The 15204-nt window shown below is 34.4% G+C and overlaps 1 protein-coding gene across 2 annotated transcripts in view; it reads right to left on the bottom strand.

Annotated features, from left to right (window-relative positions):
- Nucleotides 1–216: 216 nt before the first annotated feature.
- Nucleotides 217–15204, bottom strand: part of Camk4 (calcium/calmodulin dependent protein kinase IV) — a 237250-nt gene continuing 222262 nt past the window's right edge. For both annotated transcript variants that reach the window (XM_048811576.1, XM_048811577.1), the window contains 3 exons: nucleotides 14475–14601; nucleotides 11690–11842; nucleotides 217–10698 (listed from right to left, as the gene is read on the bottom strand). In XM_048811576.1, coding sequence (XP_048667533.1) covers nucleotides 10258–10698; nucleotides 11690–11842; nucleotides 14475–14601 — 721 coding nt within the window. In that variant the 3' untranslated portion in view covers nucleotides 217–10257. The remainder of the gene's footprint in view (nucleotides 10699–11689; nucleotides 11843–14474; nucleotides 14602–15204) is intronic.

Below are 15204 nucleotides of genomic sequence, written 5' to 3'. Positions count from 1 at the left end.
CAACAGGCTGAGCAAGAGAATTGCTAGTTTGAGGCCAGCCTCAGCAAGTTAGTAAGGTCCTAAGCAACTTACTTAGACCTTGTCTCAAAATAAAAAAAATAAAAGACTGGGAATGTAGCTCAGTGATAAAGTTTGTTAGCAAACTTCCTCTAAGTTCTATCCCCAGTACAAACAAACAAACAAACAAACAAACAAAAAAACTCAAAAACATAAACATCAAATTTAATGTATGATTTTATCTGAGAGAATGGGAAGACACTCAAAGAATAATTCAGCTTTATATATCAGATATAAGGAAAATGTCCATGTGTCTCTCTTGAATCATGGTAACATTTCAAATCACAGAATGCAAAATTTTGGTGGGCTCTTAGATGATTTATTACCATACTGTACATGCAAATTGCTTTACACATTTCCCAGTAGCAAGGTATAGGCTTTTGGCATGTTCTGACAATCTGAATAAACTTACACAAAGTAACATTGGCCGTCACTTAAGTCAGTTTCTAAAATTAATCTAACATCCACTTTTGCTGCCATCACACATTCTTTCTTCAAGTTTCTGGAAAACACTCCAACTCTCTTGCCAAATGAGCATATTTAATCATTGAACTGGATTTTCCAACCTGAATCCAAGAAGATAGTGAGCTCTTGTGTTGTATACCCCAGTCTTTGGGCAAAGGAGAAAGAGCCAATCAATGACTGTTGTGTCCCATCTATACAAAGTAGGAGCTCTGTGGTCAATTACCACCATTGAAGAATATGGTAGCTCAACCAAAAGCAAATGGGCATGATTTTGATGAATTCTCTACAAACATTTTCTGTATTTACAGTTATGGCCAGGCTAGACTTAATATATGTACCTAAAAACATTGTAATATATCTTTGTATTAAGGAGTCAATAGCACCATTTGACAAGTTTTAAAAATGAAATGTTCACAGCTCCTTTTTTCAGTGCTTTTAAAATAGAAGTTGGGAAGGTAGCCTATAATCTTGCTGTGCACACTACAACATTTCATACTTTGTCCTCCAAATCCTACAGGCTTTTACTGTTGGCTAATGCTTTGCAAGCTAAACTAGTGAAGTTGTTTCCTGTATGCACTATTTCATTAACTTAAGCCTCCATGTACTATGGAGTAGCTTATGGCCCTTTAGCCCAGAAAGCTTTTGACAACCCAGCAGTACAAACTTCACATCTAGGAAAGTTCAGAAAAGACACCCCAGATAATGTCACATAAGGCTGAAAACCCCTTTTGGGACATTTTTTTCTTAGTGCCTGCTAACTTAGGTTTTCTGTATGTTAACTTCTTAGTTTCTTTTTCCTTATTCAGATAATAGTTCATCTTTGTCCCTATGTAGTCATTCACTACTCACACATATTATCAGAGATAAGCAAAGTTGCAAGACAACCAAAAATATTTATACTGTGATCTGATTCTAATTGTATATGTTTTTTTAAAACAAGTTTCTTGAAGATGAAGGTAAAAATACTGCCTGCAGTAAGTAATATAAAAAGGAACTTGTGGAAGGTGGGGGTTGAACTGTCCAGATCAGATAACTTAAAGGGCTAAAATAATGATAACAGTAACCTTGATGTGGGCCTTTGTTAGCAAACTTCAGTAGGTGACTTTCTGGAGTAGCAAGAGTTTTTAGAACTCCAGTTCTGCAAAACTTAGGCAGATAATTGCTTTTATAGTTTCCTCTGCTTTATCAATGGAGACCTGGCCAATGCAGTTTATGCTTTCAGTGACTGAGTCTTTGCTTTAATCAATGACTTGTAAAAATGTCTGATATGTTGGATGATTTTCATTCTGCTGAGGGGCATACCAGATGAGCCAAGCATATATGGCAGATGTTCTGAAGAAAGGCTATACTTGTTTCTGACCAAAAACAAGAAAGGAGCAGGGAATCTAATTCAACTTTGCACCAAATCTGAGGCTTTACTGCAGATTTAGCAACACTGCCCTCTGGATTTTAGTCTTTCCTACCTAGTGTTATTTCTTCACCACTTTGTCTTGCCTTTCCCCTCTCTGCCTATGCTGTCAGGTCGATCTTCAGTCAGACATGCCCCCTTTTCTCCTGTCTGCGAAGATTCTTCTAGTCCTTCAAATCAGCCCATGTGCCCATGAAGCTTTCCTTGATCATTTGTAGCAAAAGAGAGCTTTTCCCTGTATCCTAGAGGGCTACAACCTGTCCAGATTTAGCACAGGCTTGCCTTTTCTTTCCAACTAAAAGCTCACTTCTGGAGGATGGCACTGGGTTTAATTCATTTTTTTCTTCTCCACTGCATATAATAGTTTCTCAGTGAAAGTTTACTGGGGAAATGGGTACCTAGAATAGGCTATTTCTGAAAATCTTCAACATTAGCCGATCGTGTCCTTAAAACATGCTTCCATGTTGGCCTACTGTTCCCCTAATCTGTGCTGTTTGATTTTGAGGACAAAAACCAGCTGTTGACTTTGGTCTACTCATTTCCAAGATATTTAACTCCATCAACAACAGTCTTCAAACTCTAAGCAATTCAGAAAGTAGGAAGGTAAAAATGTAGACTTCTTTATTTACATTTTGTCATCTTTATCCTCTTCCATTCCAGTCCCATTCTAAACTGGAATAGCCAAATAGCCAAACAAACATTTCTCTCTTATACATACATCAACCATGGCCAACTGGTGGACGATTCATATCTTTTGTTCCTGTGTTCTATACTATTGATTCCTGAAGTCGCTTAAATAAAAGAGTATATTATTTAGAATCATAATATATATAATTTTAGGTATTCCTAATAATAGGCTGATAATGGGTTTTCTATTTAAATATCTAACTTAAATATCCTTTAGACTACAGATGTTGAAAGTCAAACTGAAACACAAGAGTCATGAATGCCTAAATGTCTCTCAATATCTAGGTTACCTGCTTCCCTTAAGGCAGATATTTTGGAATGAATAATTTCTCTGTGACAGAAATAGATGAGGAAAAGGGCCCTTCTTGGATTTCTAAATATGTAAGAAAAGTAAAGGAAAGCATTTACTCAAGACCTTCTCTTCAAAGAAATGAAATATAGAACACTCAGAAAAGCATGGGGGATTTAAATGTTGCTTTCTTACATAAAAGATTTGGTCATTTGCCTATTTCCTGGTCTGTTGATGAACAAGTCTTTATCATAGAATATCACCTAATAGAGCATATTTTCTAAAATTATAAATGGAAGTTCAATTGATATAAATTGTTTTAGAATATTCTAAGAGATTCAGAATCAAAGGACTCTCATTTCTTAGCTCATTAAGTAACAGCTTCAGATTGGCTTAAATGTACAAATGCTAGTATAAGGTACAGATGATTATGTATTAAGGTATTTATATGATTTTTAAATATAAGGATCAAGTTTCTAAAGCACACTCAAAGTACCAGAAATCTTAACTTCCACTCTCAGTGAACTCCATTCGTATAAATTTCTTTTTTGGGGAAATGATGAAATTTTGAATTTTCAATTTTGTTGAGAAATTTCACTGTCTTATGTCCAGCAGTTGTTGTGAGACTGACTACAACATCAAACAAAACTCACCTAAGTTCTGACGAAGCAAATGAGAATCAGAACCTTAAGCTAAGGGGGATGAGGAACTACAGTACAAAAAACTGCATTCCTAGAGGCCATCAAAAAGCATGGGGTGTTGCTGTGAAAAACCAGGGCCATCAAATTTTTTTTAATCTTTTTTTTCCTGTAAAGGACCAAATAGCCAAACAAACATTTTAGGCTTTGTGGGTTGTACAGTCATTTTTTAAAATATTCAACTTTCCCCTGATTGTATGAAAATAGCCACAAACAATAGTTTGGATATGTTCCAATGAAAACAGCCTTTGAAAGATTTGCTCTGTGAACCATAGTGACTCCTGAAAACTCTTCTTTGGAGATTTCAATTTAATTCCTGGAAAAATTATGTGGAAGTTGATTCTGTAAAATGTATGTAAGTTTTTATATGTATATCTCAAATATGTAAGTTGTATTTCCATTAATAAAAGAGCTAAAAGAATGATTGGCATTCAGACAACTAAGAATATAAACACCAGCCCCTGACTCTTATTAACAATCCCTTTTGCCTATATTCTTAGTTCCTGGTCATAAGGAATTACTTAAACCAGAAGTCAGCTGTCCCCACTAACTGAATTCATAAGGCATTTTAAAAAAATTGAGAGAAAAAGCAACATCTGTTGGACATAGAATGAAAAACTATTAAGTCATTTTGACCTAACTATTAATGAATGGAACATTTTTTAATTATTAGAACATTTTTTTTGCTTACAGATAACTATGAAAATAATACTGAGACTAATGGTGCCATGAAAAGAAAAAATAATAAATATGCTATTTATAGTTTATGCCATGGTATATGAACTGTATTGTGGGTGTGTTAAATAGGTTAGGTTAAATGGAGGCCATTATGAGATGATAGTTTTCAAGTATGACTATACTTACATTTTGCAAAACAGATGGACTATTGCCCATGTATCAAGGAAAAAACAAAGAAAGGGCAAACCTAGTAAATTTTTATCATTTGAAACTGATTGTTAGAATAGGGGAGAGCTTAAGGAAAACAATAGCTTTCAAAAAAAATCTAATGTAAAGTCTAGTGTATTTGAGTAGCTTGTAATAGTCTTTTGAAAGGAAAGTAAGGATTATTCAGTCTGATCAAAGATTAAATATCTGCATTATTAACACAATGAATCGTAGCAAAGATCAGATTGGACACAAATATTCCATATCTATGGATTTTCCGGGTCAATCTTAAAATGCACTGAAAACAACTATTTAGAAAGACAAGGTGATTTTTAAATCTTAACCTTGTTGTTGAGAGATTCAAACTAAATTCTGGATCCATGTTTCTCCAGCTAGTCTGGGATGCTCCCACAAGGGCTTTTAGAGGATCTCACAACCCTATACAATGAGCCTGATGGCTACAAGGATGAAATAAAACATTGATTTGGGATTAATTGTAGCAAACCAAGACAAGGAAAGAGTCAACAACTGGTGGAATCTTGTGCCATTATTGGTCAATGGAAATATACTAATATTGAAACAAACCACTTTCAAAGTTTCAGTCAGAATGTGGGAAGTGGCTTTCTCTCACTTGGCTAATTTCAGCTCAACCAGGTGGCTGCTTTGAATCCTCTCTGGAGTAGCATCTGATTCTTGCAAGCTTCTTAGGTAGTCTGATTTTCTGACAAGGCTTCTATCTTGCTCTAAGGGTACCTCTGGGCCAGATGATAGGGAACTGAATCAGGAAGAAAGCTAAAATTGTGCAATCAGATCAACTAGAATATCACAGAGCATTTATGAAAATCTTAAATTTTAACCTGATATAAATTAATCATATTTATTTTTGCTCCCAAAGATAAGTATGAAAATGATTGGAATGACATATTATATGAGCTCATGATATTCACAAAAATTAATATAATGACAACAAAATCTTGCCCTTAAAAATTTTAAAGTATAGGAAGAGGATATGTTGAACTTGGTTATTATTGGGTTGTCTCTCCTCTCTTTTCTGTTTGTCAAGGTACTGGAAACTCACCCTGAATGTTTCAGGGGAATAAAAGGACTTAGAAATTTGTATAGAAAATTATTGGGTACATTTCTATTTATCAAATTGTTATGAATATTATAATACCAATGTTGAAATTACATGTCTATGTTTTTTTTCAAAAACATTGCATAAAGACACAGAGTCTAAACATTAAGCAGTGTTCAACCAATAAATGCTCAAATTTAGCAATGACCCTGAACAGGAGCATTTCACTGCTGATTATTAAGGAAATTGGAATATGACCTAATAGGCAGTAATTACAAGGATATTACAAATCCTATTACATAAGTAAATGCCTACAGACTTTGCATCCTCCCTAGTAGACCTAGATAACCAGACAGTATACTCTGCAATGACAAATAAATTACATAATGGCATTGTAATTATTCAAGTGTCTCCATTCTGTATATTTTGTCAATTATATATTAGGTCCACCTTCATCAAGAAAATCCTAGTGTTAATTCACTTTGTTGACCTCTTTTTAAATTTTTTTTTAATTGACTTTGCAAGAACAACCCAAAACAGAATAAATGGTTTACTAATTTTATCCTTTGCCTTTTCTGGCATTTACTTTTCTTTTTCCAATTTGAAATGCAACCAGCTGCTTCTGTGCAATAAAAACTAGATTATGAAACAAAACAGCCCTCTTTAAATTTTCAGCCTGTAGGCAACCCACGATCAGTCACCTTGTATGTGAAACTGGAAATAGGCATTGCTAAACATTCTAAATTACAAAATATGTTTAAAATACTATGTAATTGAGGTCACAGTAAAAGGCAAACTTCATGTCTTTTAAAGTCTGCCACTAAAAATGACTATAGAAACTTGATTATTCTAAAATCAGTATTTAAAAAATTTCTAAGTCTATTTTTAAAATCCATGTGTAATGGCAGTGTTGATTAAACCCTTTTAAAAAATGAGAACCAATAGTCATTTCAGGGTAACTGATGTGATATCACCATTCTCATACAGTCTTCATCATGCTAATTTATAAGTTTCAGTAGATTTCTAGAAAGATATATTGCCTGTGACACAAGAATGGTATACTGGTTCAGAATTGCAAATTGGATTCTGTGTGTAGTCCTTTCTCAATGGGGACACATAGTGGACCCACAGCAGACACTGGTAAGCAGGAATACTGTTGGCTTTATGGCAGTACTCAAGAGGCTCTAGTCTGTAGTTAGGATTACAGGGCCCAGAGAAAAATCAAGAGGAACTGTGGCAAAGAGATTACTTGGCAATGCTCAGGAAAGTGCTTTTCTTTGAAGTTGTGCTAGGAAACATTTCATCAAACCATATGAATGGGCGGGAATAGCCAATAGCTTTTTGCTTGTTGCAGTCTACAATATTTCTGAAATATTTTCTTCTTGGCCTCTCTTCAATTCATGAATTGAAACTGAGGCAGCTCAGACATAAGCATAAAAGTTCAAGTGTCACTTTGCTTAAAATAAAAAAGTACTCTAGACCAGTGCCATATGCAATAGCCATGAGCTACATGTGGGTTTTGACTGCTTGATATACTAAAGATATGATATACACTCAATTTCAAAAACTTAGTATAAAAATAAGCAATCCAAAATGTTTCATTATTTTTTGATTATATATTGATGTAGCAAATTTGATATATTAGGTTAAAAGATACTATAATTTCATCTTTTAATTTTTTTAAATGTAACTAATAGGAAATTTAAAATTACATAAGTGGCTTTATTACAAGACAGCTCTTGTTCTATATAGTAAATGCTACAACCATCTTATTATAATTTCTAGTCCATGTGTCCCTGGGACAAATGTTTCCTTAATATTTTGAAAGAAAATACTGGGTTTTTTAAATGGGTTTTTTAAGATTTTTTAAATGGGGGATGTAGTTCAGTATTGACTCTTATGGTAAAATAATGTAGTTTATACTATGCATCTGAACTTCTCAAAATAGAAACCAATAATGCAATGTGATAATTGTCAGTTCTAAAATGCAAAATATTGTTATTTGCTGAAATTTTAAAAACTATCTTGCTTTGAGACTACATTGTCAGAAGTAACCTTATGAATTTTTTCCAAATTAAGTCTCTATTTTCCTGTTATTTAGCTAAATCATCCTTGCGATAGACAATGTATCCCATTTTAACAAGCAATGTTCTTTCAAAAATGATAACATTATGATGCTAGCTTAGATTTTATTTCTATGAAATCTGAATTACTTTACTGAAATGAACATTTCTGTGAAAGATTGACTTGTTTCCCACTGAAACAACTTCATTAGTCCCTATATGGGCATTATCAGGACTTAACATATGGAGTAAAAATCTAAAATCTCCATCAATATTTTAGAAGATGCAGTTTACAGATTTAAAAAGAGGGAATTACCTTCATGTTCTTGAGTACTCACCAAGGAAGGTCATGTACAATCATTTAAATGGTTAAAAATGGTTAAATTCACTCTGAAACTCACTGTGTGGCTGTGGCAATGGTAATGCTGTTTCTATAATCCACAGGGCCAACTGATCCAGTCAGCCCCAGTGTTGGAATGATATAACCTGCCCTTGGAACGCCAGATGGGAGGGATGATATGGTCTGATCTTCCAACTAATTGCTGTTCTCTAATAGAACCCCATTTCCCTCTCCTATTTCCTCTTTTGACGAATGGAACACTTCACACACACACACACACACACACACACACACACACACACTCTCTCACGGGGAAAAGTTTACCAGGAAATTACTCTTCTTAAATGGAAATCTTAATGCTTAATGAAGAAGACATTCTTGCAAGTTAAAAAGTGAGCCCTTTATAACAACCAAAATTTTAATTCTAAGAGGGAATAAAAGAGGGAAGAAGAGGACAAGTACTATTAATAAAAATAAAACAAAAAAAATAATCATCTGAACTCAGATTATGTGCTTCTTCAGAGTCTTTTCCTCTATGGCTATGACCTATCAGATCCCTAAACTATGGAATACCAGAAGCCCTACCTTATTTCCTTTCTCTGAGAATAGGAATGCAAAATGTACACTGAGATGCTTGGAATGCAAAATGTACACTGAGATCCAATAACCTCCAGTAGCCACAGAGACTTTGTTTTCCAAAGTAATGGTTTTGAGGAGGAGCCAAAAGAAATTAAGATCTCTTTATTTTATGAGAATTTTTATATGCTGGTCATTTTTATTGTTTTCATTTTGGACTTTGAAAATTATTCTTTTTAAAATTATTAAAACCCACCACAAATGTATTATATTACATTATGCAAGATTTTGGTAAAATATTAATTTCAACTCAAACTAGAAATAAATTCGAGGTACTTGGACTCAGTGTAATTTCTTTAAGGGAAAAATGGTTCTGCTATTAAAGTCGGAGAAAAATACACTGGAGATACAAATTATAATAAAATATTAGATTCTAGCTTCTCAAGAGTATGATTTGAAATCAGTGTTTTCTTCATTTTTGTTCACTTTTTAAGGCAAATAAAAATTTGTGCACTAAATTTCTTGACATGAAAAACTTTTTCGCTACATTCCAAAATGTGGGCACTTTCATTCCAAGTGTGAGAAAAAGATATACTATATTTCATAAGTATCCTTAAGCTTATAAAGAATTTATCTAGACATTGTCAATTGGAGGGGAAAGTTTTTATATACAATAATTGTCTTTTTCTAGTAAAGTCAATAATGAATGATCTACTCTATTCAGACATTTTGGCACCAATTTGTGGAATAGTTTTTTTCTAAATATTTGAAACTTTTTAATTATAGATTTATCCATAAAAATGTTTCTATCTATAGGTTTTATAAATTCATGAATTTTATTTGCAAAATGAAAATGAATTAATTCTGTTACCCCTTTCCTTCCCTGATTTTCTTTATTCTTTATTCTTCTTTAATTTTCTTAATTCTTCCTTAATTTTGTCTACCTGAAGAGCATCTTATTGGACAATAGGTGAAGGGAAGAATGAAATTCATCATGTGTGTGTAAAATACTTTCTCCAGGATTGTTAAAATGTCAGAATTAATGGCAGAATTAATTATTAATAACATTTTGATTTTTTTGATATGGTGTATGTAAGTAAGAGGACATTCTCCACATAAACTTTAGGGGCATATGAGTTCATGGCCCTTATAAGTATGCTTCAATTTCTTACCATTGTAAATGGAATTTTTTGCACATTCTGTATGACTATCACTTATATATCCATTTCCTTGTAAACAGTTTTGAACACATTAATGCTGAAAAATAAATATTGGGAAGGCCATGGAAATATATTTTATAGCATCTCCTAGTATTATCTGAGAAGCAGTTCAAAGGAATTACTGCCTTGTGAAGAAAACCAAAGGATGTAGGATGGCTAGGTTTTCAAAGGAAAATTAATTTGCTACTATTTACTTAAAATGTCTGCCACTGGTTGCTGAAAATGGGTGTTTTTAAGGGTTGTGTTTACTTGCAATTTCAAATTTAACTCATCAGTACTAGGTATCCATTACATGCCATAGAAAACACTATTATTTTCATAAAGCAGTCACATGCATTGAAGTTAGGATTACCAACTTGTATATATGTATTTTTTTTTTGCACCTCAAAAACAGAATCACTATTAGTGCATATCATGCTTCCACACCCTTCCTTGCTGAAGGACAAAGCACATAAAATGCCAGAGTTTGACTTCTGGATCTAAAGGAAGTCAACTTAGTACTCTGGCAAGATCACATCTTGTTGTGGAACTCCAAGTCCCACGGCAGGGTTTTCCTGCCCTTCTCTGGGGTCTGCTGCTTCCTCCACAGTCTTCAGTTTCTCTTCCACTGGGCTCTCCTCCATTTCTGGGTCAGCAATCTTTATCTCGTCCTCCAGAGCATCGGGCTCCATCATGGGGACTTCCTCAGCATTTATATCTTCATCTTTCACCTCCTCTAAGGACTGCACCTTCATCAGCTCAGCCTCTTCACCCTCAACGGCCACTTGGGGCCCATCTCCTTGGGTGTTCTCTACTTCTGGCATAGCTTTGATGTTCTCGCTGCTGCTTTGGATTGGAGAAGGTTCTTGGCTAGTCTTCTGGCTCTCCTGGATGTTGCCATGGCTGCTGCTGGCACTTCCCAAGCGTGAAGAAGCCACCACAGCCTTCACGGCTGCCTGGTTGGAGACAGAAAGGCATCAGATGTCACCTCCACTTAAAATCCCAAATCAGAGCTAAACCCCTACTTTGTTTTTAGGGAGTATATTTTATAAGTTAGTGTTCAGTCTTTCAAAGTATGTTATTCTAACACCATTGGATGAAAACTTGTTTGGAGAATGAACAACAAAATCTCTCTAATCTCAAATTAGAGTATTTCATAATCTGGATAACTGATGACTCATATAAAATTTTAGATTGTTTCCCAAAGTATTTGTTTCCTGGAACACTAGGATCCATGTTACATCAACACTAATCCAGGGTATTTCAAATTAATTTGGCCCTTCAGTTTATTTAATCTATATGAGCCAGTAAAAAAAGGTTGAAGAGAACCCTAAGTTTGGAGATTCCCTTCTATAACTAGTTCTAAATACCATTATGTCATAGAAAAGTATATAGTCTTTGTTTTATAAGTGTTCTATAGGAAATGGGCACATTTTGATGAATAATTTCTAATTTCAATCATGTTAATGTTTATCAAGTATGGTTATTTATATTATGAAGTATAGTTTCAAAAATTATTTTCCAGTTTTCACATATTCAGGAAGGAAACAACTTCCTGAATAAACATCAGTTTCTTGAAAAATGCTGTTCCAATTGATAAGCCTTAATTAGATGAGAAGCAGCAATAGTGTATTTGGTGACCAAATTTCAGTATTAAAAAAACTTTTTCCTACTATTAATGATGAATTTATGAGAAGATAAAGAAACTGGAAGTAGTTTAATGTCAGCACTGTTGGGTGCCACTGGTGCCACTGAAAATGGTTACTAGTCCTAGAAAGAGGCATAATCTTTTTAAATAATGTTACTGTATTTTTATACATTTATTTATTTATTATTTATCTATTTATCATGTATTGCTGAAGATCAAACCCAGTGCCTCACACGTGCTTAGGCAACCACAGCCCCAATATTTTTTTAAAAAAACAAAAGAAAAAAATGTCATTTTACCTTAAGTTTGCGTCGAGCATTGAACTCCTGGAGCTTCTTTTGAGCAGTATCCATGTGTACAAAATTGGCTGCTTTACCTGTTACCCACGGGTGCTGGAGAGCTTGAAAGGTAGTCAGCCGTTTTTTAGGATCCAAAATAATTAATTTTCTGACCTGAAATGATAAAGAAACAGATTTAAGGAAACTTTTATGGTGGCTTGAACATGCCCCTAGCTTGTGAACTTCTAGGTCTTGTTCTATTTTCTGAGCAGTAGTACTAATTATACATTTTTAAAAAGGGTATAAGCCCTCAGGGGACTCAGTGGGCAGGAACTACTGCAGGTAGCAGTAGATGATATTGGGACCCTACTGAAACCTGTCCCCCAAGTGGCAGACTGCTTTTGAGCAAAGGTCAAAGAAACAGGTCCTGCTTGCCTCTGATTCTTTGAAGGTAAAACCAGCATCTGAATCATTCTAAGCTGTACTTCAGAATCACCTAGAATTCAGAACTTAAAATACATCTCCATGGCAACAGAATCATTCATGCATCATCATTCTTTCCATGGAGATTAAATGGCAAACAAAAGGGGCAATAGTCCAACTATTTTATGATACTATTTTATGATACTCCTGGGATGTGTAGTTCTTTTTCTTTAATCTCCGGAGGGTGCTCCAGCCCACAGCTAGAGTAAAAGTCATTTTAGAATCAAAAAAGTCACTGGCATTGGGGTATGATTTGCTTAAAGGGTTAAACTCAACCAAAGGCAACCTGTTCTGAAAGGTCCATTTCTGCTTCTCAGAATGACAGGCAATAAATTGCCAAGAAGATCAACAAATAAAATAGTTCCAAGCCTTGGACTCAGAGGAGTGATCTGATATGATAGTCTATTTGAAGTCAAAAGATGTGTGAAAGTTCTGATTGTGTTTCTACTTTTGAGACCTAGACATAGACACAAAGTGGGTGCCTATGGACACTTCCCTAGGTCCTTTTCTTACATGATTGGATCTGATTAACACCTTAATTCCCTTGTTTATGCGTTATTATATGCATATAATTTTTTTAAAAAACTAATAATCTTTAGAATTAAGGTATACTTAGAGTTACTAGCTCCAGTTCTCAAGTGAGGGATTAACAAACTCAAATTTAGTACTTGCCTAAGGTTAGACAATTTCTAGTTAGTAGAGCTTGGATTTAAACTGAGGTCTGTATTATGTCAGCATTCACCTCAAGTCCATCATAATGTCTCCAAGGGAGTCAATCTCTCTGGACTTTGGCCTGGTAAGAAATGAGGGACTTTGGATGAAAAAGTGAACCCAGGCCAACAAAATCAAGCAGCAAGTAAAATAAGGAATAAATAATATCTGGTTTGCCTTTCAGTCTTTTCTGTAACATTTATAAAGGACTGTGTATTTGGGTTGGAGACATTGGATTTGTCCAGAGCAGAGACTTCCACATCCTGTGCGGAGTGTATTTAAGAAGGGCACAGGAAGAGGCAGGGAGACCAGAGAGGAGGTTGTGGTCCAGGTCCTACAGGATGGTGTCTTGGATTGGGATAGTGGTAGCAGAGATGGAGAAAAGTGATGGATGTAAGAGATGTCTGGAGTGTGGTGCAAAATCCTCACATGCCACACACAGCGCTCCTCTTCCCAGTCATGCAGGAAAAGCCATGGGCCCTAAGTGATCTGTTCCATGAAATAACATGAAGTAAAAGGAAGAAATGTTTGATGGAGGAAAAGTCCTGGAACAGGGGTCTGGAAACTGTAGTCAGTTTTAATAATGTTCTCCTATTAGCAAGATGTATGATCTTTGGCTGTGCCTTCAATTTTCTTTTCTTTTTCTTTCTTTCTTTTTTTTTTTTTTTTATGCTGGGAATTGAACCCAGGGCCTTGTGAATGTGAGGCAAGCCCTCTACCAACTGAGTATATCCCCAGCCCCTGTCCCTTCAATTTTCTGATCTTTAGCACATTCATCTTTAAAATGAGGGAAAAATCAGATGACTCCCAAGATCCCTCTCAACCCTCTATGATTCAAAAGTCAGCTTTTGGTTATTTCTGTGTGGTTTTCCCCTAGATCATTGATGATAAATGTTTTAACCACACATTAGTATCATCTTTTTAAAAGAGGAGGACCCCTCCGAAGAGAGTGTTTCATGAATGCAAATGAGCTTCTATATTAGCTTATGTGAAAAGCAGTGTAAAAGAAACAAAATACACTATTACTACTTCATGACTCTATGTCAAGGATCCATAAAGGAAGAACTTGTATTACTGCCAGGATATTTTAATAAGTTTTGATGAAATTTCAGGAAGTGACATTATTTTATATGAAGTCTATCTAAATCTAGGTAATAATAAGCCATGTTAAAACAGAATTTTGTGTAAACTATGTTTGGATTTACCTAGCACAGTTTTTGTCATAAGCAAGTCTCTTCATTTGTCAGGTGGTAGAAACTCATTAATTAATACAATAACAATTGTAGTTTGTGATAATTTATCTAATGATGAGTCAAAAACATATCTTTCATTATCTATAAGAAAAATGCATTAATGCTACTGCTGTCAAGAGTCAGGTAGAGGTTTTGAAGTCAGAGGGGACAAAAAAGGGACTACAAAAGGAATCCACATCAGGGTGTATGATATATATATATATATATATATATATATATATATATATATAGCCTTTGAAAAGACTGGGGGAATTAATTAACCACTAATTATTAATTAGAGCATAATTTTAAAAATGTCCATTAATTAGTTAAATATGAATTTATTCCATTGTGTTTCATTTTGTTTTGGTCACACTTACCAAGTCCTTGGCATTTAGAGATACTTCATCCCACCAGGGGGAGATAAAGTAATATTCGCAGTTCAGAATTCTCCTGAACATGAACTGATCACCTCTTTCATCATAGAATGGTTCAAATCCACAAAGTCTAGAGGGGGAAAAATATAGGAAATAAAGTATCTTTAAAAGACTATATTTCATCAAATTTCTACAGAAATTCAAGACCTCCTTTAGAAATAATACACAAAAGCAAGTCTACTCAGCACAAGTATATAATTGCCTTGTTACAATTCATGATCAATAGTGTAAAAACACAGTCACATCTCAAGGAAGTAAGAATAGTGAGTGGGATTTCTGAAAAAAATATAATAATTATTATGATGACATAAAAAGAACAGCAATAACAATAGCATACATTATTATAAGCACTATGGTAAAGATTTTTCCATAAATTTTTTCTTCATGAGAATTAAGACAGGTTGATTAGAGTTCCCATTTAGTAGTATAAAATGGAAGAGTTAGAATTTTGAGAGTAAAGAGGTTAAAAAATGGAAATAAGAGTTTTATTTTTTTTTAATTCATCTCTATTCACTGAATTCCTCTATAGAAATGTATGATCCATCAGGCATGGTGGCTTGTGCTGGTAATTACATTGACTTAGGAGCCTGAGGCAGAAGGAACACAAGTTCAAGGTCAGCTTTGGCAACTTAGACAGACCCTGTATCAAAATTAAGGAAAAAAAAAAAGGAGA

The sequence above is a fragment of the Marmota marmota genome, unplaced genomic scaffold (genome assembly GCF_001458135.2).
Source record: "Marmota marmota marmota unplaced genomic scaffold, marMar, whole genome shotgun sequence".
In the NCBI taxonomy this organism is placed as follows: Eukaryota; Metazoa; Chordata; class Mammalia; order Rodentia; family Sciuridae; genus Marmota; species Marmota marmota.
The sequence above is the reverse complement of the archived record's forward strand: the minus strand, read 5'-3'. Positions and strand labels throughout refer to the sequence as shown.